Here is a 27,874-nt window from a genome sequence, read left to right as displayed (position 1 = left end):
TTACGTTGGTAATACCTGACATCCAAATTCACAGTGAGTTAACAGCACTTGATGATGAATCATAAGCATAAATTTGCTCTTATTCACATTTACTCTTAACTTTCTTCTTTCACACACTTTACCAAACTCAGTCACCAGCTTCTGCAGTTTCTCACATGAATCAGCCACCAGTGCTGTATCATCAGCGAACAACAACTGACTCACTTCCCAAGCTTTGCGGAAGATGGAAGCCGGCAAGGCAGCAGGTTTGGATGGTATTGCAGTGGAATTTATTAAAAAAGGGGGTGACTGTATTGTTGACTGGTTGGTAAGGTTATTTAATGTATGTATGACTCATGGTGAGGTGCCTGAGGATTGGCGGAATGTGTGCATAGTGCCATTGTACAAAGGCAAAGGGGATAAGAGGGAGTGCTCAAATTACAGAGGTATAAGTTTGTTGAGTATTCCTGGTAAATTATATGGGAGGGTATTGATTGAGAGGGTGAAGGCATGTACAGAGCATCAGATTGGGGAAGAGCAGTGTGGTTTCAGAAGTGGTAGAGGATGTGTGGATCAGGTGTTTGCTTTGAAGAATGTATGTGAGAAATACTTAGAAAAGCAAATGGATTTGTATGTAGCATTTATGGATCTGGAGAAGGCATACGATAGAGTTGATAAAGATGCTCTGTGGAAGGTATTAAGAATATATGGTGTGGGAGGCAAGTTGTTAGAAGCAGTGAAAAGTTTTTATCGAGGATGTAAGGCATGTGTACGTGTAGGAAGAGAGGAAAGTGATTGGTTCTCAGTGAATGTAGGTTTGCGGCAGGGGTGTGTGATGTCTCCATGGCTGTTTAATTTGTTTATGGATGGGGTTGTTAGGGAGGTGAATGCAAGAGTTTTGGAAAGAGGGGCAAGTATGAAAATACTTTTGGGCTCATTAATTATGTAAAACATTTCTAAAGGTCACAGTGTAAAAATCCATGGAAAATTATTCACACAATACATTTAGATGAGCAAAAGACAATGGTAAACACACAGGTCAAACATTTATAAGCAGTGTAGTCTTAAGTTAATGCATTTACATTGAAATTATTTGTATGTAGCATGTATGGATCTGGAGAAGGCATATGATAGAGTTGATAGAGATGCTCTGTGGAAGGTATTAAGAATATATGGTGTGGGAGGCAAGTTGTTAGAAGCAGTGAAAAGCTTTTATTGAGGATGTAAGGCATGTGTATGTGTAGGAAGAGAGGAAAGTGATTGGTTCTCAGTGAATGTAGGTTTGCGGCAGGGGTGTGTGATGTCTCCATGGTTGTTTAATTTGTTTATGGATGAGGTTGTTAGGGAGGTGAATGCAAGAGTTTTGGAAAGAGGGGCAAGTATGCAGTCTGTTGTGGATGAGAGAGCTTGGGAAGTGAGTCAGTTGTTGTTCGCTGATGATACAGCGCTGGTGGCTGATTCGTGTGAGAAACTGCAGAAGCTGGTAATTGAGTTTGGTAAAGTGTGTGAAAGAAGAAAGTTAAGAGTAAATGTGAATAAGAGCAAGGTTATTAGGTACAGTAGGGTTGAGGGTCAAGTCAATTGGGAGGTAAGTTTGAATGGAGAAAAACTGGAGGAAGTAAAGTGTTTTAGATATCTGGGAGTGGATCTGGCAGTGGATGGAACCATGGAAGCAGAAGTGAATCATAGGGTGGGGGAGGGGGTAAAAATTCTGGGAGCCTTGAAGAATGTGTGGAAGTCGAGAACATTATCTCGGAAAGCAAAAATGGGTATGTTTGAAGGAATAGTGGTTCCAATAATGTTGTATGGTTGCAAGGCATGGGCTATGGATAGAGTTGTGCACAGGAGGGTGGATGAGCTGGAAATGAGATGTTTGAGGACAATATGTGGTGTGAGGTGGTTTGATCGAGTAAGTAATGTAAGGGTAAGAGAGATGTTTGGAAATAAAAAGAGTGTGGTTGAGAGAGCAGAAGAGGGTGTTTTGAAATGGTTTGGTCACATGGAGAGAATGAATGAGGAAAGATTGCCCAAGGGGATATATGTGTTGGAGGTGGAGGGAACAAGGAGAAGTGGGAGACCAAATTGAAGGTGGAAAGATGGAGTGAAAAAGAGTTTGAGTGATCGGGGCCTGAACATGCAGGAGGGTGAAAGGCATGAAAGGAATACAGTGAATTGGAACGATGTGGTATACCGGGGTCGACGTGCTGTCAATGGATTGAACCAGGGCATGTGGAGCGTCTGGGGTAAACCATGGAAAGTTCTGTGGGGCCTGGATGTGGAAAGGGAGCTGTGGTTTCGGGCATTATTGCATGACAGCTAGAGACTGAGTGTGAACGAATGGGGCCTTTGTTGTCTTTTCCTAGCGCTACCTCACACACATAAGGGGGGAGGGGGTTGTTATTCCATGTGTGGCGAGGTGGCGATGGAAATGAATAAAGGCAGACAGTATGAATTATGTACATGTGTATATATGTATATGTCTGTGTGTATATATATGTGTACATTGAGATGTATAGGTATGTAGATTTGCGTGTGTGGACGTGTATGTATATACATGTGTATGTGGGTGGGTTGGGCCATTCTTTCGTCTGTTTCCTTGCGCTACCTCGCTAACGCGGGAGACAGCGACAAAGCAAAATAATTATTAGTTTATGAGTTTAATAAGATGTTGCTAAAGGAAACTGTGTAAAATCATTATGGAAAAATAGGAAAGAAGATAGTACATGATAAAAGTGCCTATCTAACAAATTTTATGGGAGTTTACTTATGAGCAACACTAAAGCCTTTTTTCATACCTGATCAGCATTTTCCACATCTATATCTTGATTATTTTCCATATTACAGACTCAAGAATTTGGTAAGATGTCTCTGGAAGGAACTGTGTAAAGGGGGCATCAATAACTTCAAATGCCACTTATTGGCAAACTTTTTTCTAATTAGATGTATACATGAAGTGATTTGTGCACAAACAGTATTAAACACACTGAATGTATTTGTAACACGATCAGTGTATGAAGGTATTAAGTGTAACTTACTGCAGAACTATGCAAATCATTATACTCACTTATGCTCCTTTTTTAATGAATGAAATTGTTTACGCTGGTGTTGAAAAATCACCATAAAAACAATGTAGGATGCTTTACAACATGAATAGTTAACTGTTTTGCTGGAAGCATGCTCAGTAATATTTTCCAGAATTCTACCCTGACATGCTTAACAAAGGCTGAACAACATCAGCATAAAAAGTTTTGTCATTTTTGGCACCAGCTAAAGTTGAAAGGATGCATTTGGAAGGCTATGAAAGATGTGGAAACTATGTATGAGCTTAAGTACGCAAAAATCTATGCAACTCTAATTCTTTAACATCATAAAATGTTCAAGAAGTCCTCGCTAAACTCCTGTCACTTACTTAGTAGGAAAAAAAATTAAAACAAACTGACTTACTCCAAACTGTTATGAAGGCAGACATAGATGCATCAGGTGTAGTGTAACACTCATACAAGCCACTATCCTCAAGTGTTGCATCAGACACCCTGAGGATGTGGGTTTCTTCATGGTTGTCACTGCTTGATGGGTACACAAACACATCATACTGCCAGTCCTTGTCAGGATCCACCACAACATTATTGAATATGAATGTTACCTAGATGTGAATGAATATGATACCACATAAGTACAACTTCATAATCACAACTGCATGATGCTTATGTATACATACATATACTTTATTTTTTCGTACATATTCACCATTTCCTGCATTAGCGAGGTAGCGTTAAGAACAGAGGACTAAGCCTTAGAGGGAATATCCCCACTTGGCTCCTTCTATGTTTCTTCTTTTGGAAAATTAAAAAAATGGGAGGGGAGGACTTCCAGCCCCCCGCTCCCTCCCCTTTTAGTCACTTTTCATGACACGCAGGGAATATGTGGGAAGTATGTGGGTGGGTTGGGCCATTCTTTCATCTGTTTCCTTACATTACCTCGCTGACACGGGAGACAGCGACCAAGTATAATGAATAAATAAAAAGAGGGCAAATGAGAGTTGGGGTGAGAGAGTATCATTAAATTTTAGAGAGAATAAAAAGATGTTTTGGAAGGAGGTAAATAAAGTGTGTAAGACAAGGGAGCAAATGGGAACTTCAGTGAAGGGGGCTAATGGGGAGGTGATAACAAGTAGTGGTGATGTGAGGAGATGGAGTGAGTATTTTGAAGGTTTGTTGAATGTGTTTGATGATAAGAGTGGCAGATATAGGGTGTTTTGGTCGAGGTGGTGTGCAAAGTGAAAGGGTTAGGGAAAATGATTTAGTAAACAGAGAAGAGGTAGTAAAAGCTTTGCAGAAGATGAAAGCTGGCAAGGCAGCAGGTTTGGATGGTATGCAGTGGAAGTTATTAAAAAAGGGGGTGACTGTATTGTTGACTGGTTGGTAAGGTTATTTAATGTATGTATGATTCATGGTGAGGTGCCTGAGGATTGGCAGAATGCTTGCATAGTGCCATTGTACAAAGGCAAAGGGGATAGGAGTGAGTGCTCAAATTACAGAGGTATAAGTTTGTTGAGTATTCCTGGTAAATTATATGGAAGGGTATTGATTGAGAGGGTGAAGGGCATGTACAGAGCATCAGATTGGGGAAGAGCAGTGTGGTTTCAGAAGTGGTAGAGGATGTGTGGATCAGGTGTTTGCTTTGAAGAATGTATGTGAGAAATACTTAGAAAAGCAAATGGATTTGTATGTAGCATTTCTGGATCTGGAGAAGGCATATGATAGAGTTGATAGAGATGCTCTGTGGAAGGTATTAAGAATATATGGTGTGGGAGGCAAGTTGTTAGAAGCAGTGAAAAGTTTTTATCGAGGATGTAAGGCATGTGTACGGGTACGAAGAGAGGAAAGTGATTGGTTCTCAGTGAATGAAGGTTTGCAGCAGGGGTGTGTGATGTCTCCATGGTTGTTTAATTTGTTTATGGATGGGGTTGTTTGGGAGGTGAATGCACGAGTTTTGGAAAGAGGGGCAAATTATGCAGTCTGTTGTGGGTGAGAGAGCTTGGGAAGTGAGTCAGTTGTTGTTCACTGATGATACAGCGCTAGTGGCTTATTCATGTGAGAAACTGCAGAAGCTCTCACTTCACCACTAGTTATTACCTCCCTATTTGCCCCCTTCAGCAATGTTAGAAGTGCAGGGAACAAGTGGAAGCAGGAGACCAAACTGGAGGTGGAAGGATGGAGTGAAAGAGATTTTGAGCGACTGGGGCCTAAACATGCAGGAGGATGTGACACGTGCAAGGAACAGAGTGAACTGGAACGATGTGGTATAACAGGGTCGATGTGCTGTAAAGAGACTGAACCAGGACATATGAAATGTCTAAGGTAAACAATGGAAAGGACTGTGAGGTCTGGATGTGGATAGGAAGTAGTGGTTTCAGTGCATTACATATGAGAGCTAGAGAGTGAGTGTGAATGAGTGTGAATGAATGTGGCCTTTTTTTGTCTGTTTTCCCGGTGCTACCTACTGATATTAGAGGTGATCTGAAATTGCCCAATAAGAAGCTAGCAGCTTGAGTAAGGAAATAAAAAGAAAGAATCATGATATATCCAAAAATACTGGAAAACAAAACATTTTTTAAATTTGTGTAGACATGAAGAGGACAAAATCAAGTATCAAGAAAATATCTAATCTTTTTATGTAATATAATCACTGCATACCCAATTAATTGGGGTGATTTGTACAAATAGCCTCTGCAACATCACCCACCATACTCCTCTTTTTGTCATATCATGAAAAGGATATTCCAGTGTAATATAATATGAATAAGAGCAAACCCGCCCTATCATTTGTCTGTTCCAAGCAAACCTAAACCTAATCATCTATAAGACTAACTTTGCATTCTATTTACCTGATCATTCCAATTTCTAACAATGCAAGATATGTTGAAGTTGTGGCCAACTACAGCTGCTGTTGCTGACAAGTCCAGCACTTCGGCCTTTGGACCTACAACGAATACAATTACAGTGAAAGTGGGCAAAATAGGCACTGTAATTACTGTTGATACAGAGACAATGAAAAGAATTGGCATGTACTGTAAACAACAGATGTGAAGTACACATGATCCTCTCCTTACGACATACACGACTTACAACCATCTGTACATACGACTGGAAAAAAAATAAGAATAAAAAAATAAAAATGAAATATGAACTAAAGAATCTTAAATAAAAGGTAAAAAGAAACTGCAGAATCATATAATAAAGTTGGTTAATGCAAAATGTGATAATCACAATAGTGTTTGAATTGGATAAAAGAGTGCTGTAAGGTTGTATGAATTCACATGCCATGCTGACAAGCATCCGACTTACGTCCATTTCGAGATCTGACCAGTCAGTCGGAATGGAACTTGAACATATGTTGGGGAAGAGGTGTATCATAATAATGGAATTAAATTCAGTATACAGGTCATTCAATCAGTTAAGTTTTTCATGTGAGGTAGAACAGAAGGTTTTCTTGTCAGCTGATGAGCAAATCTAAGCTGATGTGCATGGTGTATTCTTGTTGATGTCTCTCTTGTAAAAATGTCCTGTGATGCATTCCAACTGCACAAAGCCTATTTCTTACAATATCTGCAGTCACATCAAGTGACTGATTTTCTTGTGTCACAATGGCAAGGGTAATGGGTTAACCTGGATAGCTTCTTATAATGTCTGGCAATGAACAAGAGTACTCTTTCTGGATGCACCTGGTCTGCATTGCTCTTGGAGATATTCTTCCTCATTCCACCTCATCAACCAACCATTCACAACAGACTGTAGAATTCAAAGTTCTCTTCTAATTTTGGTAGTTGCGAGGCTACTTTTGCTCAAACCAAAAACTGTTCTCTGCTGTGCAGGATTGGCAGCTTAACAATGATCTATTTTGGGGACTTGCAACGGGGTTCACAGAATGAGTGAGAACAACTCTAGAGATGCATTCTAGTTAATACTTCCAATATACTGGAATTCACATTGTATGCTCAATTAGGAGTAGAAATGAAATCATACTTATTTTCATCAACATTTACCTTAAAACTATTAACAACAGGGCCTTTACAGTTACTGCCTTAAAGTGCCTTTATGCATGATCACAACTTAGTGGTAAAACCTCCAAGAGTACTGTTATTGCTCAGGACCCACTGATGTGTTACTGGGAGTATGAGAGTTCAATGTAAAGAAATACATGAATTATGCATGAATATGTTTACATAGTCAATAAGATCTCTATGGAAGTGACTACAAAATAAAGAGTATGAAGTGTAGTACATATATTGCTTTTCTTTCCTTCCATCACCTTTCTCTTCATCTAATGGCCAATGTATGCTGACTTTAAGCAAGGAATATGCTACTTCATTTAGCTATATAATCCCTTGCCTCTTGTCCTGTGGCTTTTTACAACAAAATAAGTTCCCTTACCTCCTGTTCCATGGCTTTTTATGACAAAGTACTTTCCTTACTTATTGTTTCATGACTTTTATTACCTTTTCATGTTTATGTCTGAAAGTAATGAAAATGAATCTGAAATGGTTTGTGTGTTTCTAACATGTATATAGTATGAATAACTGAATATCATTAGAAAAATAATGTGTGTTTCTAACATGAATATGGTATGAATAACTGAATATCATTAGAAAAATAAGTGATACGATCCCACCATTTAATCAGCATGCCTGTTACAAATGGAAACATTAATTGGTTCAATGATAAAAGTTTACTAAATAATGTGCGTAAACTTTATTACAGAGGAGATGGTGGATGCCTCTTGTTAATTTTTTCCTACAAATGTTTCAAACAACAAAATCTTCAAGTCAGAACTATATCATATACCATTCCCCCTGTTTTAGAAAATTCTGTCCCATCAACCTCAAGGTCATTGAGTAATGCTTTCATCTGGTTGTAAAAGATAAACCCTTCATCAGTAGCCCAACAAATATATCACTAACTTGTGCCATTGTGTAAATTAATTATTATATTCTTTTCACTGAGTTTAGAAAAGTGTGTGAAAGGAAAAAGTTGAGAATAAGGTTGAGAGCAAGGTTATTAGGTTCAGTAAGGTTGAGGGAAAAGTTAATTGGGATGCAAGTTTGAATGGAGAAAAACTGGAAGAAGTGAAGTGTTTTAGATATCTGGGAGGGGACTCAGCAGCGAATGGAACCATTGGAGTGGAAGTGAGTCACAGGGTGAGGGAGGAGGCGAGGAGCAATGAAAAATGTGTGGAAAGAGAGAATGTAATCTTGGAGAGCAAAAATGGGTATGTTTGAAGGAACAGTAGTTCCAACAATGTTACATAGATGCAAGGCATGGGCAGGGTTGTACGGAGGAGGGTGGATGTGTTGGAAATGAAATGTTTGATGACAATATGTGGTGTGAGGTGCTTTGCTCAAGTAAGTAATGAAAGGGTATGAGAGATGTGTGGAAATAAAAAGGGTGTGGTCGAGAGAGCAGAAGAGGGTGTGTTGAAATGGTTTGGACATATGGAGAGAATGAGTGAGAAAAGATTGACAAAGTTTAATAAATGTAAATAAATAGATAAATATAAAGAAAGAATGTTGGAGTGAAGAGAGTAGGTCAGAGTAAGCAAGCTTGGAAAGGAGACTTGAGTGATTAAGTACCCGAAGAGATTGAGCGTATAATGGAAAAAGGTGAGAACAAACGATGTAATGGGAGTGAAGGAGGAATGGGATGTATTTAGAGAAGCAGTGATAGCTTGCGCAAAAGATGCTTGTGGCCTGAGAAAGGTGGGAGGTGGGCAGATTAGAAAGGGTAATGAGTGGTGGGATGAAGAAGTAAGATTGTTAGTGAAAGAGAAGAGAGAGGCAATTGGATGATTTTTGCAGGGAAATAGTGCAAATGACCAGGAGATGTATAAAAGAAAGAGGCAAGAGGTCAAGAAAAAGGTGCACGAGGTGAAAAAGAGAGCAAATGAGAGTTGGGGTGAGAGAGTATCATTAAATTTTGGGGAGAGTAAAAAGATGTTTTGGAAGGAGGCAAATGAAGAGCATAAGACAAGAGAACAAATGGGAACATCGGTGAAGGGGGCAAATGGGGAGGCAATAACAAGTAGTGGTGAAGTGAGAGGGAGATGGAGTGAGTATTTTGAAGATTTGTTGAATGTGTTTGATAATAGAGTGGCAGATATAGGGTGCTTTGGTCAAGGTGGTGTGCGAAGTGAGAGAGTCAGGGAGAATGATTTGGTAAACAGAGAAGAGGTAGTGAAAGCTTTGTGAAAGATGAAAGCCAGCAAGGTGGCAGGTTTGGATGGTATTGCTGGGGAATTTATTAAAAAAGGGGATGAGTGTGTTGTTGAATGGTTGGTAAGGATATTCAATGTATGTATGGTTCATGGTAAAGTGCCTGAGGATTGGCAGAATGCATGCATAGTGCCATTGTACAAAGGCAAAGGGGATGAAGGTGAGTGTTCAAATTATAGAGGAGTAAGTTTGTTGAGTATTCCTGGGAAATTATATGGAAGGATATTGATTGAGAGGGTCAAGGCATTTACAGATCATCAGAGTGGGGAAGAGTAGTGTGGTTTTAAAAGTGGTAGAGGATGTGTGGATCACGTATTTGCTTAGAAGAATTTATGTGAAAAATACTTAGAAAAACAGATGGATTTGTATGTAGTATTCATAGATCTGGAGAAGGCATATGACAGAGTTGATAGAGATGCTCTGTGGAAGGTATTAAGAGTATATGGTGTGGGAGGTAAGTTGACAGAAGCAGTGAAAAGTTGTTATCTTGAATGTAAGGCAAGTGTACAAGTGGGAAGAGAGGAAAGTGATTGGTTCCCAGAGAATGTCGGTTTGCGGCAGGGGTGCACGACGTCTCCATGGTTGTTTAATTTGTTTATGGATGGGGTTGTTAGGGAGGTGAATGCAAGTGTTTTGAAGAGAGGGGCAGGTATGCAGTCTGTTGTGGATGAGAGGGCTTGGGAAGTGAGTAAGTTGTTGTTTGCTGATGATGCAGTGCTGGTGGCTGATTTGGGTGAGAAACTGCAGAAGTTGGTGACTGAGTTTGGTAAAGTGTGTGCATACAAGAAGAAAGCTGAGAGTAAATGTGAATAAGAGAAAGGTTATTAGGTTCAGTAGGGTTGAGGTTGTCGACAAGTAAACTGAGAGGTAACTTTGATTGGAGAAAAACTGGAGGAAGTTAGGTGTCTTAGATATCTGGGTGTGAATTTGGCAGTGGATGGAAACATGGAAGTGTTTGTGAGTCTGGGGTGGGGGAGGAGGCAAAGGTTCTGGGAGCACTGAAGAATGTGTGGAAGGCAAGAACGTTATCTCTGCGAGATGTTTGAGGACAATATGTGGTGTTAGGTAGTTTAATCAAGTAAGTAATGAAAAGGTAAGAGAAATGTGTGGTAAAGGGTGTATTGAAATGGTTTGTTCACATGGAGAGAATGAGTGAGGAAAGATTGACAGAGAGGGCATATGTGTCAGAGGTGGAGGGAAGGAGGAGAAGTGGGAGACCAAATTGGAGGTGGAAGGATGGAGTGAAAAAGATTTTGAGCAATTGGGGCCTGAACATACAGGAGAGTGAAAGGCGTGCAAGGAATAGAGTGAATTGGAACGATGTGGTATACCGGGGTCGACATGCTGTCAATAGATTGAACCAGGGCATGTGGAGTGATAAGTCATTCCATAAGCTCCCCCTCTCAGCACATTTACACCCAAAAGTCTCTCTTTTACATGCCTATTGATAAATACATAATCTAATAATGCCTGTTGACCATCTCTCTTACTCACACATGTATACTTGTGTATATCTCTCTTTTTAAACCAGGTATTCCCAATCCCAGTCTTTTTTCAAGACACAACTCCACAAACTCTTCACCATTTCCATTCATAATACTGAATACCCCATTTGCACCAATCATAACCTCAACTGCCACATTGTATATGTGTCAGAGGTGGAGAGAACAAGGAGAAGCAGGGGACCAAATTGGAGAAGGAAAGATGGAATGAAAAAGATTTCGAGTGATAGGGGCCTGAACATGCAGGAAGGTGAAAAGCATGCAAGGAATAGAGTGAATTGGAACAATGTGTTATAATGGGTTGAATTGCTGTCAATGAACTGAACCACGGAATGTGGAATATCTGGGGTAAACCATGGAAAGGTCTGTGGGGCCTGGATATGGATAGGGAGCTGGACTTTCAGTGCATTACACATGACAGAGACTGAGTGTAAATGAATGTGGCCTTTTTTGTCTATGGGGCAGGGTGGAACCAGGAATGGATGAAGGCAAGCAAGTATGAATATGTCCATGTGTATATATGTCTGCGTATGTGTATGTATGCATATGTATGTATATGTGTATATATTGTATATGTATATACATGTATATGCATGTGTATGTGTGTGAATGTATATATGTGTGTATATGAGTGGATGGGTCTTTCTGCATCTGTTTCATGGTGCTACCTCGCTGATGTGGGAAACAGCAATCAAGTATAATAATAATAAAAATTATATATCATTTATCTATTATACATATGGAGAGAATGAGTGAGGAGAGATTGACAAAGAGGATATATGTGTCAGAGGTTGAGGGAGATGGGAGATGTCAATGATGTATAATAAAGTAAATAAATACATACATTATTATACTTGATCACCATTTCCCACGTCAGTGAGGTAGTGCCAACAAACAGAGGAAGAAACACCCACCCACTCACATACACAAGCACAAGCACATATACATACACATATCAACATAAACACATATACATACACATACACAGACATATACATATATACACATGTACATATTCATACTTGTGTGCCTTCATCCATTCCCAGCAGCACTCCAACCCAAAGGAAACAGCATCACCATCCCCTGCGTTAGTAAAGCAGTGCCAGGAAAAGACAAAAGGCCACATTTGTTCACAGTCAGTCTCTAGCTGTCATGAGTAATACAACGAAACCAAAGCTCCCTATCCACATCCAGGCCCCACAGATCTTTCCAAGGTTCACCCAATGTTTCTCATGCCCTGGTTCAGTCCACTGACAGGACATTGATTCCAGTATACCACATCATTCCAATTCACTCTATTCCTTGCTGTTTTGCCATTTACTGTACTGAAAACTTCTTCCATAGTTATTTCAATACTTATGGAAAAGATGTAAACCTTAGGTTACAGATTAATATTCCAGATTTCCATGTTTCATTATTGATCATCAAACTTAATGATATTAGCAACTAAGCTCTAATTATGTTTATTAAGTGTCACAGACATATCATATGATGTATGCTTGGAGTCTGGGATGCGTAACTATCTTTCATATATAGACAGAAGGTAAGCTAAAGTCACAAAAGGCTGGGAAAAAATCACATATCTCTCACCACTTTTAGACAAAGTTGGACTCGCTGTTAAAAGAACTAACCCATCTAAACTATTCCTTATGACTTGTTAAACTTGCCAACTTTTTTCACACAATCAAATCATCAAGAAGGGTAATAAACCTAGCTTTAAATATCTTGCAAAGACACCCAAGAAAAAGTGTTCTAAAGCCTACATACTTTTCCTGAACAGAGAAAAAAGGTAATACCCAGCAACTATAAGTGTTAGCAGTTTATTGAATTTGAAAAACAGAAGGAAGGTGGAATCATTATGGTTAGATCTGGTTCCTTTTTTATTTGTATGATGTCTAAAGGAAGTGTGCTGAGAATTCATCAGCTACTACATTTGTCTGACTACTAACTGCCACTTAGTGGAGGATAAAACAGAAGAAGAAAAAGGAATAACTTCAACACCTACTCTTGACAGAAACCTCTATGGTGTGGCTTGTGTGGTCATCAAGGTAGCACTGATAAAAGCCTTCATCTTCAGGTCTTGCAGATGTCACCTTTAACACATGAGTAACATCTTCCAAGCTTGGATCAGGGGCGTATACACTGTACCGGGGATCAATGTCTTCTGACAAAATGTTGCCGTTGTGATAAAACCTTACCTTTCAAAATATTGATGAAAATTTTTTTTGTCAGACAGTAATGCATAATACTGTTTATGAAGATAATTCAATGCATACTAATGTTTATCATTTATGACTAGTCTCCTTTACTTAAGATTTTACCCAAGAGAAAGATTCATTGACATTCTTTCAGTTCTGCTATCTAGAGTTATACAATTTCTCAAACTATATCTGGAAAATCAGAAAAATTAATCTTCCAAGGAAAGAAGTACATTCCATTACAGTTTCCAGTTTATATGAATGAAACAATATGAATATTTCAATTCAATAATTCTACATGAATCAGCAAAGTCAAAGTTTTATAATCTGTTCAGTAACTTACTTCATCAAACCAGTTCCTGATGGTGCAGCTAATAAAGAAATCCTGACCTTCAATGACTGGGGACACCACTAAATCTACTACTTCTCCAGGACGCTCTGCATATAAGATTGCTTGGTTAGTATTCACATACCACACAAGCAAAGCATTTGCATAGAAATTACATAATTCTAAAGTAAATGGAAGCTTTTGAACGACAAAAATTTTTTCTCTAGATAGATACAGAAATTTTCTGTTAGTTTTTATGTTCAATTCATGCTCTACTTTCTCAGCAATTACCTAACTTACAATCTAAAAAAATTCAGATGAGTACATACAACAAGGCTTTATGAGTGAGGTCTTATTTGCAGAGCAAATCCTATTATTCACTTATGGTAAGGATATCATATGTCTGATAGCTTAGTACAGTCTCAGAAGTCAGATGACATGATTTACTGATTAGTTACCTGATTGTACTGGGAGTGGAAAGATGCAACCTTTGCTTGCTGCCCTAAGGTTTGGTAATATTTTGTAATTTCTGTTTCAGGTAACATTTCTCCTCTACCAGTAACTATAAACATGGGGCTATGTCGTTATTCCACAAAGACATGGCCTCTACTTTTGCTTGGAAGCAAGACGATGAATATCTACAAGTGATATCCAAGGACAAACTAGCAGGAATGAGTTTACCGTAAAGATACTTTTTTCTTCCTTCTGAGAGTTGGTGAGTTTATCTGGCAAAATCTATATTCTAATTTCACCAAGGATACCATATAAAGTATAATTACATATACTTATTTCTAAAGTGGTCCTTATGGGATGGGTTTTTCAACACATATTTCATCATTTATCAGTTACCTTACCGTTCTTCCTTAGTTGACCAAACCAGCTTTTTGGCAAGAGATGATGTTAGGAGAAATAAAAACTGTTTGGCTAGTGAACTCCATCCTGCCAGTATGTCATGAGAGCTTGCCAGCGGACACATGTTGCTTTCAATTAAGCATATAGACCTTTCCTTCCTAGGACAACTTCTTACCAGCCATAGTTAGTTACTGGTAGAGGACACATATCATTGGGAACAAAAATACCAAAAATATAGCCAAACACAAGGACAACAAGGAAATGCTGCATAGCTCCACTCTCAATATTATAGGGTAACTGAGGAGGTAAATCATATTATTGACTGCTAAGAGTGTACCATGCTGCAAGACATATATCCCCACCATAAGTGAGTTACAGGATTTGTTCTGTAAATAAAATGTGATGTTTGAGGACAATGTGTGGTGTGAGGTGGTTTGATCGAGTAAGTAACGTAAGGGTAAGAGAGATGTGTGGAAATAAAAAGAGTGTGGTTGAGAGAGCAGAAGAGGGTGTTTTGAAATGGTTTGGTTACATGGAGAGAATGAGTGAGGAAAGATTGACCAAGAGGATATATGTGTCGGAGGTGGAGGGAACGAGGAGAAGAGGGAGACCAAATTGGAGGTGGAAAGATGGAGTGAAAAAGATTTTGTGTGATCGGGGTCTGAACATGCAGGAGGGTGAAAGGAGGGCAAGGAATAGAGTGAATTGGAGCGATGTGGTATACCGGGGTTGACGTGCTGTCAGTGGATTGAATCAAGGCATGTGAAGCGTCTGGGGTAAACTATGGAAAGCTGTGTAGGTATGTATATTTGCGTGTGTGGACGTATGTATATACATGTGTATGGGGGTGGGTTGGGCCATTTCTTTCGTCTGTTTCCTTGCGCTACCTCGCAAACGCGGGAGACAGCGACAAAGCAAAAAAAAAAAAAAAAAAAAATGTGATGCATCAAAGCCTTGTTTCAAACAGAAATTGTCAGATTTTTTTTGCAGAGACTGTCAATCACTACCTCATCTACAGTTTTCTCAGTGAGACATGTCTTGAACAGATGTATACAATGTAATGGCTAAAATATGATTATTGTATACTTGGACGGTGCCAAATGTAGTTTTATGACTAGTTCACAACACTTTTCATATACTTCTAGCATGGGATGGCATCAATGCATTTTAGTATTCACACAACACAAAATTCATCTGTCCATCTTTTTGTCTACAATAGAACTCATTCTGTCACAATTGTCTACCAGATTTGTTGTGCATAATCTCCTTTCTCAGACTCCATGTGGCATCTCATCTAGATCAATTCTCCTTTGCAATGAAACATCCATTTGACTTCAGATTCTTTAACCAAATAAAGCCTGTCCCAGTACTCTTTTGGGTTATAGTGTAGGAACTGTACCTGTGTTTTTATTAAATGCCTCTTTCTTCCCTTGTTTGAACTTTTTTTTTTTTTTTTTTTTTTTTATACTTTGTCGCTGTCTCCCGCGTTTGCGAGGTAGCGCAAGGAAACAGACGAAAGAAATGGCCCAACCCTCCCCATACACATGTACATACACACGTCCACACACGCAAATATACATACCTACACAGCTTTCCATGGTTTACCCCGGACGCTTCACATGCCTTGATTCAATCCACTGACAGCACGTCAACCCCTGTATACCACATCGCTCCAATTCACTCTATTCCTTGCCCTCCTTTCACCCTCCTGCATGTTCAGGCCCCGATCACACAAAATCCTTTTCACTCCATCTTTCCACCTCCAATTTGGTCTCCCTCTTCTCCTCGTTCCCTCCACCTCCGACACATATATCCTCTTGGTCAATCTTTCCTCACTCATTCTCTCCATGTGCCCAAACCATTTCAAAACACCCTCTTCTGCTCTCTCAACCACGCTCTTTTTATTTCCACACATCTCTCTTACCCTTACGTTACTTACTCGATCAAACCACCTCACACCACACATTGTCCTCAAACATCTCATTTCCAGCACATCCATCCTCCTGCGCACAACTCTATCCATAGCCCACGCCTCGCAACCATACAACATTGTTGGAACTACTATTCCTTCAAACATACCCATTTTTGCTTTCCGGGATAATGTTCTCGACTTCCACACATTTTTCAAGGCTCCCAAAATTTTCGCCCCCTCCCCCACCCTATGATCCACTTCCGCTTCCATGGTTCCATCCGCTGACAGATCCACTCCCAGATATCTAAAACACTTCACTTCCTCCAGTTTTTCTCCATTCAAACTCACCTCCCAATTGACTTGACCCTCAACCCTACTGTACCTAATAACCTTGCTCTTATTCACATTTACTCTTAACTTTCTTCTTCCACACACTTTACCAAACTCCGTCACCAGCTTCTGCAGTTTCTCACATGAATCCGCCACCAGCGCTGTATCATCAGCGAACAACAACTGACTCACTTCCCAAGCTCTCTCATCCCCAACAGACCTCATACTTGCCCCTCTTTCCAAGACTCTTGCATTTACCTCCCTAACAACCCCATCCATAAACAAATTAAACAACCATGGAGACATCACACACCCCTGCCGCAAACCTACATTCACTGAGAACCAATCACTTTCCTCTCTTCCTACACGTACACATGCCTTACATCCTCGATAAAAACTTTTCACTGCTTCTAACAACTTGCCTCCCACACCATATATTCTTAATACCTTCCACAGAGCATCTCTATCAACTCTATCATATGCCTTCTCCAGATCCATAAATGCTACATACAAATCCATTTGCTTTTCTAAGTATTTCTCACATACATTCTTCAAAGCAAACACCTGATCCACACATCCTCTCCCACTTCTGAAACCACACTGCTCTTCCCCAATCTGATGCTCTGTACATGCCTTCACCCTCTCAATCAATACCCTCCCATATAATTTACCAGGAATACTCAACAAACTTATACCTCTGTAATTTGAGCACTCACTCTTATCCCCTTTGCCTTTGTACAATGGCACTATGCACGCATTCCGCCAATCCTCAGGCACCTCACCATGAGTCATACATACATTAAATAACCTTACCAACCAGTCAACAATACAGTCACCCCCTTTTTTAATAAATTCCACTGCAATACCATCCAAACCTGCTGCCTTGCCGGTTTTCATCTTCCGCAAAGCTTTTACTACCTCTTCTCTGTTTACCAAATCATTTTCCCTAACCCTCTCACTTTGCACACCACCTCGACCCAAACACCCTATATCTGCCACTCTGTCATCAGACACATTCAACAAACCTTCAAAATACTCATTCCATCTCCTTCTCACATCACCACTACTTGTTATCACCTCCCCATTTACGCCCTTCACTGAAGTTCCCATTTGCTCCCTTGTCTTACGCACCCTATTTACCTCCTTCCAGAACATCTTTTTATTCTCCCTAAAATTTACTGATAGTCTTTCACCCCAACTCTCATTTGCCCTTTTTTTCACCTCTTGCACCTTTCTCTTGACCTCCTGTCTCTTTCTTTTATACTTGTTTGAACTTACAGGTACAATTCTTTTTTAATAAGTAGAGGTGTCTTACATCACAAGCAACTATAATTAGCACTGGGAGAAAATCCTGGTGTGTTAAAAGGGTAAGGTCCAGCCCTAATACTCCCAAGGGTGTGTGTTCAGTACTTTTTGCAACAGGTAAGCATGCTCTATGAAGCTCAACATATTACTTACTGATAAAGATGATACTGAACTAGCAGATGGTGAACTGTTATCAACATAAGAAGAACTTAATTTGATCATAAAAACAGGAAAGTACCTTTATTATGAAACAGAATAAGAGTGGAATAATCTAGAACAAGTGAGGGAAGGTATATATGTAGATGGCTTATGTCACAAGTAACTATGGTTAGCACTAAGAAATCCCCTGCATATCAGTTACTCATATGTTGTTATGGCAAAACACTTTTACCCTCCTGCAGCTGTGTGAGTGGCTTGCTACCCATTGAGATATTAGTGATATTCACAAAGGACTTGGTGATTAGTGATGATGAAATAGTGGATACTGAACTCATCATAACATGAAAGTGATCTAGAAAGTGTTATAAGAAGTGAGCACAGAGTCTTCCAACACTTCCAACACAAGTAAGGAGAGTGATGATAATTTTGCAGACAAAACCTCAAAACAACACACAAGTGCCCCAGGGTTGAGGCCTCCTGCCTCATCACTACTACACTTTACTTGGTCATATGGTGGATACAATCTATCCCTATAATGCATTATTATGATCATTCTAATATAGGGATAAATGATAATTGTGTTGTTACAGACAAAAGTAATGAATGTAAGTATTTTCATATGAGGACTGATCACACAATCATGGACCACATTGTGAATGAGACAATATCATGCGTAGTGTATTTGTGCAAATGATGCTCAGATCAGGTGGGAAGATGCTAGCACAGATGAAATGCTTTTTTTCCTGGCATTAGCATTGCTGTCAACACATGTGATGAAACATTCATTCAAATAACATTGGTAAAAAAGATGTTTTGATTCAAATACATATGTTCAGCAAGCTTATGAGCAAAGATTGCTTTCTTTTACTTCTAAGACGTACATTTGGCACACCGTGATATTTTTTTACCTAAATGATAGGTTTTTAAAGGTAAGATGTCTATATCCCCACCTAAAGAAGAAAAAAAAATTGTACAAGTGTTCAGTCCATTCTAATCTTCAGTATTTTTTCAAAAGTGGGCTAGGATTCAAGATGACTTTATGTACCAGTAATTTCAGGTGCATCTGTGAAGAGCTGATGAAAAAATATTTGGGAAAGGGACAAATACTTTATACTGACAACTGGTATACTAGCTGAGCATTATGTGAGTATCTGCTGGAAAGTGACACTGGCATATATAGTACAGCTTGACCTAAAAGGAAACTCATGCCAATTTTTCTTCTTAAACTAATGCCAGTAGATCATCATGCACAGACAATATTCTGACATTGAAGTGCCATTATAAATGTAATATTTGCATACTATCAACAGTACATACTGGAAATATGGTTACAGTGGAAGGGAAAAATCATAGTGCATATGAAAAGATTATGAAGCCAAATGCAGTAATTAAGTACTAATAGAACATGAGTTTGGTGGATACAGAAGCCATGCAAATAGTGTCAGTGGAACGAGTAAGAATATCATTGGAGTCATAAATCATTTTTTCTCTTTATAGACATTACAATGGCGAAACTTTTAATATGCATTCAGTGAACACTGGTAAAAATGAAAACTTATGGAATGTATATAAGGAAAGAGGTGTGCAAGATTTTGAAAATGTTTGGCATTATGACTAGTCCCTCACATGCTGGGCATGTTAGCACAGCATCATATCATTACGGTCACCAGACAAACTCTCAGCTTGGCACTCTCTTGAGCCTTTACCACTAACAGAGATAAAAGAAATACCTGAAAGAATACAGGGATGACATACAAGAAGAAGAAAATCAGAGAGAAGAAACATATTTTACTAGTGTAAAGAGTGAGAAGTGGCATCATGCCTTAAACACCATTTCATGAGAAAAATTATTGACACATTGTGCAGTGGATAAAAATAGTACATAGAGTATTTATCTGAACATTAGGTAAATAACACATAATGAATAAATGATATATCTGGAAATTAAGTAAATAGTCATATTTAAAAAAAAAAATAGGGTGTGCAGTAAAATACTGTACATATTTTTCTATATATATTTTTCACTAGCATCCTACTATAAACAGTCTGCAAAAGTGTTAAGTGCATGGCACAATAGCAAATTAAACAAATATATATTCCCTTGACCTGATTCAGCATGTTGGTAGTCCAAGGGGTATGGAGGTACTAACACAGCAATAACAAACCAGCCAGCACACCACTTGGATGGCACATCAAGCTTCAATGTCTCTACAGCACCAAATAAGGCAAGACTGAATGATATTTGCTTTCTTTAACTTGATATCTCCTTTTAACTGATAATACCGGGATATTTCTTCATTTTTCAATGGACTTCCATCCTATGGACTCCTCTAAATGTTCAGGGTTCCATCCTGTACTGATAAACAGCAATGTACAAACCAAACTCATCAAAGACACTGGTGTGCAGTTCAGTGCAAGTGTCCACTTGAGAATGCATCATTTAGCTCCTTGCATGTTTTCTAATTTTCAGTCTTTCTTCTTCAATCCTCAGACTGATTATGTGCTCTTTAACTGAGAGTTTCCATCCTCATAAATCTATGTAACATTTAAGATTTTTATTTGGCTTGTCCCCATTTTTTTCCAAGCTCCTCTGCTCCTTACCCCTTTGCTTATCTTATTATGCTCATGTCTTGTTTTCTTACATTTTTGATGTGGTAGCTGGCTTCTGTGCAAGCTATATCTTTTCCAAACACACCCATCTAGTCTTCAGTTCTAATACCTATCATTAAACCATATTTCTCTCTTTTTTCATCTTTTCTTTCTATTCTAACAGTGGAATCCACATATTAACCACATCATTACTGTATCCTCTCTTTGCACTGAGATTCCTTTCTGATCATCTTAATGTTCCCACTAACAGTGCAGTCAAATTCAAGAATCATATGATTAGTTTTTTAAAATGAAGTATCATATCAGACATTTTCCATTTCCCTGTTATCATAAAGATAAGATGTAGTACTTAAGGTGTATCAACCCTCTGATTCTAGTATACTCAGTGGTGGTGGTGGTTGTGGTGGTGGCAGATGCTGGTGGTGGTGAGGGTTGGTGATATATAATTATACAAGCTCATCATGAAAAAAGTCATCTTCCTCCATCTTCTGTCATAGTATGACAGTCTAACACGGCAATCACTTGCCATCTACCTTATCAGGAGAGGTGTCAATCATATCATTCACACCCTTCTAGCAATAATATAACTGGGTGGTGGTGATGGCAGTGATGGTGGAAAAGGTGGTCATCAATTTGGTTTAAAAACTTATAGGTTATGATCAGGTCACCCCTCAGTTTTCTCTGTTTTGAGTTGGGTAAATCCAAGGCCTCTAACCTTTTGCTGTAACTCAGCTCTCTTAATTCTAGAACCATCATTGTTGCCCTCCTCTGAATCTATCTATTAGCTCTCTGTGCATCTTTATGTGCCAAGACCAAACTTGTGTATTTCTAGTTTGAAGCTTATATAGGATATGAACAGCGTGAACTTTTCCTCATCCATTCATATTTTTTTTCATTAAACTTGATCGCCGTTTCCTACATCAGTGAGGTAGTAACAGGAAACAGACAAAGAATGGCCCATCCAGTCATGTGCACATATATATATACATAAATGTCCATACATGCACATATACATACATGTTGGAAAGGATCACAATTTTGCGCGTGATCAAGATATTCCTATGAGTCCACAGGGAAAATGAATATATACACACGTACATATTCATACTTGCTTGTCTTCATCCATCCCTGGTAATACCCTACCCCACAGGAAACAGCAACGGTACCCATGGCTTCAATGAGACAGCACCAGGAAAATAGACAAAAGGTCACATTCGTTCACACTCAGTCTCTAGCTGTCATGTGTAATACCCGAAACCACAGCTCCCTAGCCACATCCAGGCTCCACAGACTTTTCCATGGTTTACCCCAGACGTTTCACATGCCCTAGTTCAGTCCACTGACAGCACGTCGACCCTGGTATATCACATCATTCCAATTCACTCTATTCCTTGCATGCCTCTCACCCTCCTGTATGTTCCAGCCCCAATCACTCAAAATCTTTTTCACTCCATCCTTCCATCTCCAGTTTGGTCTCCTGCTTCTCCTTGTTCCCTCCACTTCTGACACATATATCCTCTTTGTCAATCTTCCCTCACTCATTCTCTCCATATGTCTAAACCATTCCAACACACCCTCTTCTGTTCTCTCAACCACGCTCTTTCTATTTCCACACATCTCTCTTAACCTTTCATTACTTACTCAATTAAACCACCTCACATCACATATTGTCCTCAAACATTTCATTTCCAACACATTCACCCTCCTCTATACACCCCTATCTATAGCCCATGCCTCAAAACCATATAATATTGTTGGAACTACTATTCCTTCAAACATACCCATTTTTGCTCTCTGAGATATCGTTATCTCCTTCCACACATTCTTTATCACTCCCAGAACCGTTGACCCCTTCCCCACTCTGTGACTCACTTCCACTTCCATTGTTCCATTCACTGTTAAGTCCACTCCCAGATATCTAAAACACTTCACTTCCTCCAATTTTTCTCCATTCAAACTTACATCCTAACTTACTTATCCCTCCAATCCACTGAAGCTAATAACCTTGCTCTTATTCACATTTACTCTCAGCTTTCTCCTTTCACAAATTTTCCAAACTCAGTCACCAACTTCTGCAGTTTCTCACTCGAATCAGCCACCACAGCTGTATCATCAGCAAACAACAAATGACTCACTTCCCAGGCCCTCTCATCCCCAACAGACTTCATACTCGCCCTTCTCTCCAAAACTCTTGCATTTACCTCTCTAACCACCACATCCATGAACAAATTAAACAACCAAGGGCACATATACTTGAAATTCATTCCAATATACATCATAACACAGTTGGTCTCCTTAACTATTCTTCTAATGCAGGACTCTAGCAACAAGTTAGGGATGATAACTAAAAACCCTGAAGCTTTTGTCCTGTCACATAATAATCATATTAAAATCTTCTTTTACTTTGTCTCGTCCTCAGTACTCTGCCTGAGCTGACTTTCATTAAACATGTATCAAATCAACTTTGGAGTTTGTACAGTGAGGCAGTTCTCCACACTTTTTACTTCCCTCATGACCTTTGCATCAACTGAAACCATAATGAGGCAGGAGTCAATATCTTCAAGCAAGTCATTTACAAATATCAAGAAGATTAAGAGTCTCAGACAGAACCCTGTGGCACTCTACTGATGAACTTAACCCAGGTTCAAAAGGCTCCTCTGTCATGAATCCTTTGATCTTTAATACCTCATCCAATTTAGGACAGAAATAGGAAAACTCTGTATGCAGAAGTTATAAATGAATAACCCTGACCTAGACCAACAAGCCCTCTGTTATCTGGCTTTCCCATTAATTCCCATGTACTAATATCTTTTAACTATCTTGCCCTATATAAACTTGGGTTTCTCATAGCATACATCATTCAGATTCTAATCATCTTTTCAATATTTTATGAAAAGAAAGTAATAACTTACTGCTGATTTCAACATAAATAGACGATGAAGCCTGTGGACCAGCAATGCACTTATAAGTGCCTGCATCTTCAAGTGTGGCCTTTTGTACTGTCAGATATGCCTGCTTTATGCTTTCCTCCACTGGATATGTCTGCATGGTATACCGACTTTCTGGGTCAGAATTCAAAGATATTCCTTCAAATACAAACTCCACCTGCAGACAATACAAAATAAATCTCAGTATATGCCTTAAATCATGGTTTACATTGAATTGCAAAAGATCTCAGGGATGTTCTGTGAAAGAGGTATAAACGACGCTGTAGCAAGACAGCATTAGAAAGATAAAGAAGAGCAAGGAATGGATATGTAAAGGGAAAGGAGGAGGAGTAACGAGATTCTGAAAAGAGTATTGTGAATGAGGCAGAAGACAATTCAAAGCTTTACCATAAGTTCATTAGGAGCAAACTAATGTCTCAAGAATAAACAATCAAGCTAAGGGACTCAGAAGATAGAACTCTTGATGAAAATAAGGAAATATTTGAAAAACCTAATGAAAACTCTTACAGTTTTCACTGCGGAGGATGAAACTACACCAGCGTCAGAAAGGTGGGAGGAGGGAAAGACATGGAAAGTATAAAGATTAACAGACACAATATAGTCTGCCTATCAAATAACCATATAAGGCATATGGACCCAATGAAATCTCCATACGTGCTAAAGGAATACTCTGAGGCTCTTTCTAGGCCTCTCAAAATACTGTTCAATGGAACACTAGTGGAAGGGATTGTTTCAAAAATGTGGAAGATGGCAGGGAAAATGTTGTGTCATCATATGAAAGGAATACAGTCTGTAAAATACTGGAAACAATAAAGAGAAACAAATGAATGACAACAAAGGAGAAACTTCTTAACTGAGAGACAACATGGTTTCAGAAAATACAGGTCATGCAATATACACCTGTTCAATTTCTATGATGGGATGAGCTTGGTGTTTGACCAAAGAGATGGAAGAGCAGGCTGTGTGTTCCTAGCCTGAGACAAAGTCTTTGACAATGTATCCCACCAGAGATTGATTCAAAGCTAGAGCTACAGGCGGGATAAGGGTCAAACTCTTTCAACGGTTTGAGGATCATCTGTGTAAAAGGGAACAAAGGATGAAGGTAAAAGACGCATTCACAAAATGTGCTGAGGTTACAATAGTAGTGCAGGGACTATGCTCTTCTTGGTGTAGGTGTCTGACTTGCTTGTAAGGCTAAACTTAAACCTAAACATGAATGCAGATGTCAAGATCATGAGAGAAGTATGGAATGGAAACAATTGCAACAGCTTACAAGGGACTTAGCCATCACCAAAACTAGTCCAGCAAATGGATCACGACCTAATCCAAGTAAGCGCATGGAAATGAGGATGGGGCTCAGCAAAAGAAGAAACCAGTATGAATATTACTTTACAGGAAATAAGCTATTAGAATTGATGTGCAAAAGAATCTTGGAGTCAACACTGTATCATCCTGCTGCAAGGAGAACTATGAAAGACAGATATAAACTGTTTGTTAGCAAATGTCAATGTTAAAATTACATTTAACATTACTCCTAGGCCATTTTCTGAAAGTGCCCTGGTGTTACTTAGGACATCTTATACAAGGGTATTCCTGCAGCCCAAATCAGTTTACTCTGTAGCAGAGACAGGATGGCCTACTTTGAACCTAGAATTCCTTTGATGAAACTGTAATCTGTTTCATCAAGTGATGATAATTCACCCCCACCAAAGATGACCCTCACTTGCAGAGCAAACTCCAACTGGCTGAGTTCAGCAATACATGTTAGAGAAATGTGTGGTTAGCAACTGACAACATGTGTTTGATCTAAGCTGGAGTACGCCTCTCAGATCAGGTTACAACACCAAAAGAAGCACAAAGATATGGTAGAGAAGGTCCACAGAAGAGCAACCATGATGGTACCTGTATCAAGAAGACTGAGTAGTAATGAAAGGTTGACAGCTACACAGTTGTTTATTTTGGAGGAAAGAACTGAGAGGGGTGACCTTATAAGCCTTTAAGTTCCTAGATCAATTGGATGCTGGTGACATCAAACTTCTTTACAAGATGCAGTACCAGTTACTAAAGACCTTGATCAGATGCTGAGAAAGTAGCTGATCAAAAAGGATGTAAAGAAATGCTGATTTCATGTAAGGGTAGTCGATGGTTGGAATGGTTTAAGCAAGGAAACTGAATGCTGGCAGCTTAAAAAAGATTTAAAAATCTTCTTTAAGGTAAAGAAAATGCACAAACAAGTAGTTACACACACACACAAACACATCTTACACATGGCTAAAAATAAAATGTACTTCTAAAGTATCATTATCACACCTTAAAAGGCATAAAGAAGTAACAGAGAAGACTAAATCTCCTTTGCAACACAATAAAACATAATTAGGAGTGATTTTAAAAGGCTTATCAAGAAAGCCAAGAGAAAGCATGAAATGGGTATAGCAAAATACAGCATCAGAGATCCTAAAAGATATCACAGGTATATCAATAAACAAAAACATTCAAGGCATGAGATAGGACTCTTAGTAAATGAAGATAGGGAACTCATTGTGGATGACAAAGAGATAGCTATGACCCAGAAAAATTTTTCAGCTATGTTTGTATACTAGAAAGCAGAAACAAATTTTGAGACAAAAATAAGTAGAACATGCATGATCGCAGAATTTTCTGTCAAATTTAGAGAAGTACTAACACAGTTAGATGAAGGTGAAGGCTAATACAAGTCCAGGTCCTGACCACTTTAATCTAAGTAGTGAAAAACATCAAACATGAAATTGCCAAACCATTAACCCATATTTTCAATAAATCTCTCTACAATGGAACAGTAATGTAGGACTGCAGACTAGCAGACATTATTCCTATTTTCAAAAAGGAAAGTCATTAAATGCTTGGCAGTTATCATAATATTAGCCCCACATCAATTACATGTAAACTTCTGGCAGTGATTATCTGAGATAAAAATCACAGCTTACCTTGAACATCAAAGTCTGATCAGTAATACACAACATGGGTTTTGAAAACATAGATTATGCCTTAAAAGCCTCCTTGAATTTTGTTACACATCATACAATACCCACAACAAGACTAAAGCAATATACATTATATTTCCTGATTCCAAAGAAGCATTTGAGTAAGTCCCACATGATAAACTGATGCATAAAGTCAGGGCCTTGGGGATTACTGGTTGCATAAGAAACTGGATAGAAACACTACAAGATAGGATGCAAAGAGTTGTAATGAATGGTGAATCATCAGTGGTCATCCATTACGAGTGCAATCTCCCAAGGTTCCCTCCTGGGATCTATATGTTTTACCATTTACATCAATATCAATGATGAACAGCTGAATAACTTGTGTTCACATTTGCACATATCACAAAAATTGGTAATGCCATATCAAGAGGAAAGGCCAAGATTACACAAAGATCTAGATAAAAAAGATGAATGGTCTAAAAAAATAGCAAATGCCATTTAACTTCAATAAATGTCAACTGTTGCACGAAGTAAACCTCAAAAAGAAATCTGATTATGAACGGATGGGCCACAGTTTAAAGGACACTCCTTGTGTGAGTGATCTAGGGGTCATTGTCTCCAACAACTTCAAATTCTCACAACACTGTAGGAAAGCTTTCAACAAAGCAAATAGGATGACAGGATTTATAAACAGGAGCTTTACACACAAAAGCAAGGATGTGGTGTTACTGCAATAACTAATCCTAGTTAAATACTACCTCAAATATACGGTGCATTTCTGGGCACCCCACCTAAGTAAAGACATTCTTAAGTTTGAAGCAATGCGATGAAGAATAACTACACTGATTCCTTCCCACAATACACCATATGAAGAGAGACTGCAAGAACAGAATTTGGTCTCTCTAAGCAAGGGGCAGCTCTGAGGCAAGTAAACAGAATATTTTAAAATACTTCAATTTCTAAAGGACGGAACAAAAGAAAGAGCCAAGCAAGGAGTGCTCATCCCATTTGAAGGTTCAGGCTGGGGAGTCTAGATATGAGTGAATGTGACCAAGATAAGAAGAGAGGAGGGATAGGTAGTATGTATAAGGAAAAAATCCTAAATATTCTGGTTCTAAGTGAAACAAAGCTAAAGTAATGGGAACAATAATTTAGAAATGTCTTAGGAGTAAGGTCAGGGTTGGTGAGAGGACAAGAGCTGAGGAAGCACTAGCACTACTCCTGAAGCAGGAGTTGTGGGAGCATGTGAAAGAGTGTAAGGAAGTAAATTCTAGACTGATGTGGGTAAAAATGAAAGTGGATGGTGAGAGATGGGTGATTATTAGTGCTTATGCATCTGGCCATAAGAAAGATCATAAATGGCAAGTGTTTTGGGGCAGCTTAGGGAGTGTGTCAGCAGTTTTGATGCAAGAGACTGGGTTATTTGAATGCAAAGGCAAGTAATGTGGCAGTTGAGGGTATAACTAGGGGGCTTGAGGTATTCAGTATTATGAATAGAAACAATGAATAGCTTGTGGACC

At 38.9% G+C, this 27,874-nt stretch overlaps 1 protein-coding gene across 2 annotated transcripts in view; it reads right to left on the bottom strand.

The window, feature by feature from the left end:
- LOC139749926 (uncharacterized) overlaps window positions 1-27,874 on the bottom strand; it is a 342,839-nt gene that overhangs the window by 232,369 nt on the left and 82,596 nt on the right. For both annotated transcript variants that reach the window (XM_071664343.1, XM_071664344.1), the window contains 5 exons: window positions 23,356-23,548; window positions 13,291-13,385; window positions 12,755-12,947; window positions 5,867-5,961; window positions 3,424-3,622 (listed from right to left, as the gene is read on the bottom strand). In XM_071664343.1, the coding sequence (XP_071520444.1) occupies window positions 3,424-3,622; window positions 5,867-5,961; window positions 12,755-12,947; window positions 13,291-13,385; window positions 23,356-23,548 (775 nt within the window). The remainder of the gene's footprint in view (window positions 1-3,423; window positions 3,623-5,866; window positions 5,962-12,754; window positions 12,948-13,290; window positions 13,386-23,355; window positions 23,549-27,874) is intronic.

This window comes from Panulirus ornatus, chromosome 8, assembly GCF_036320965.1.
Source record: "Panulirus ornatus isolate Po-2019 chromosome 8, ASM3632096v1, whole genome shotgun sequence".
In the NCBI taxonomy this organism is placed as follows: domain Eukaryota; kingdom Metazoa; phylum Arthropoda; class Malacostraca; order Decapoda; family Palinuridae; genus Panulirus; species Panulirus ornatus.
This window is presented reverse-complemented; position numbering and strand designations above follow the sequence as displayed.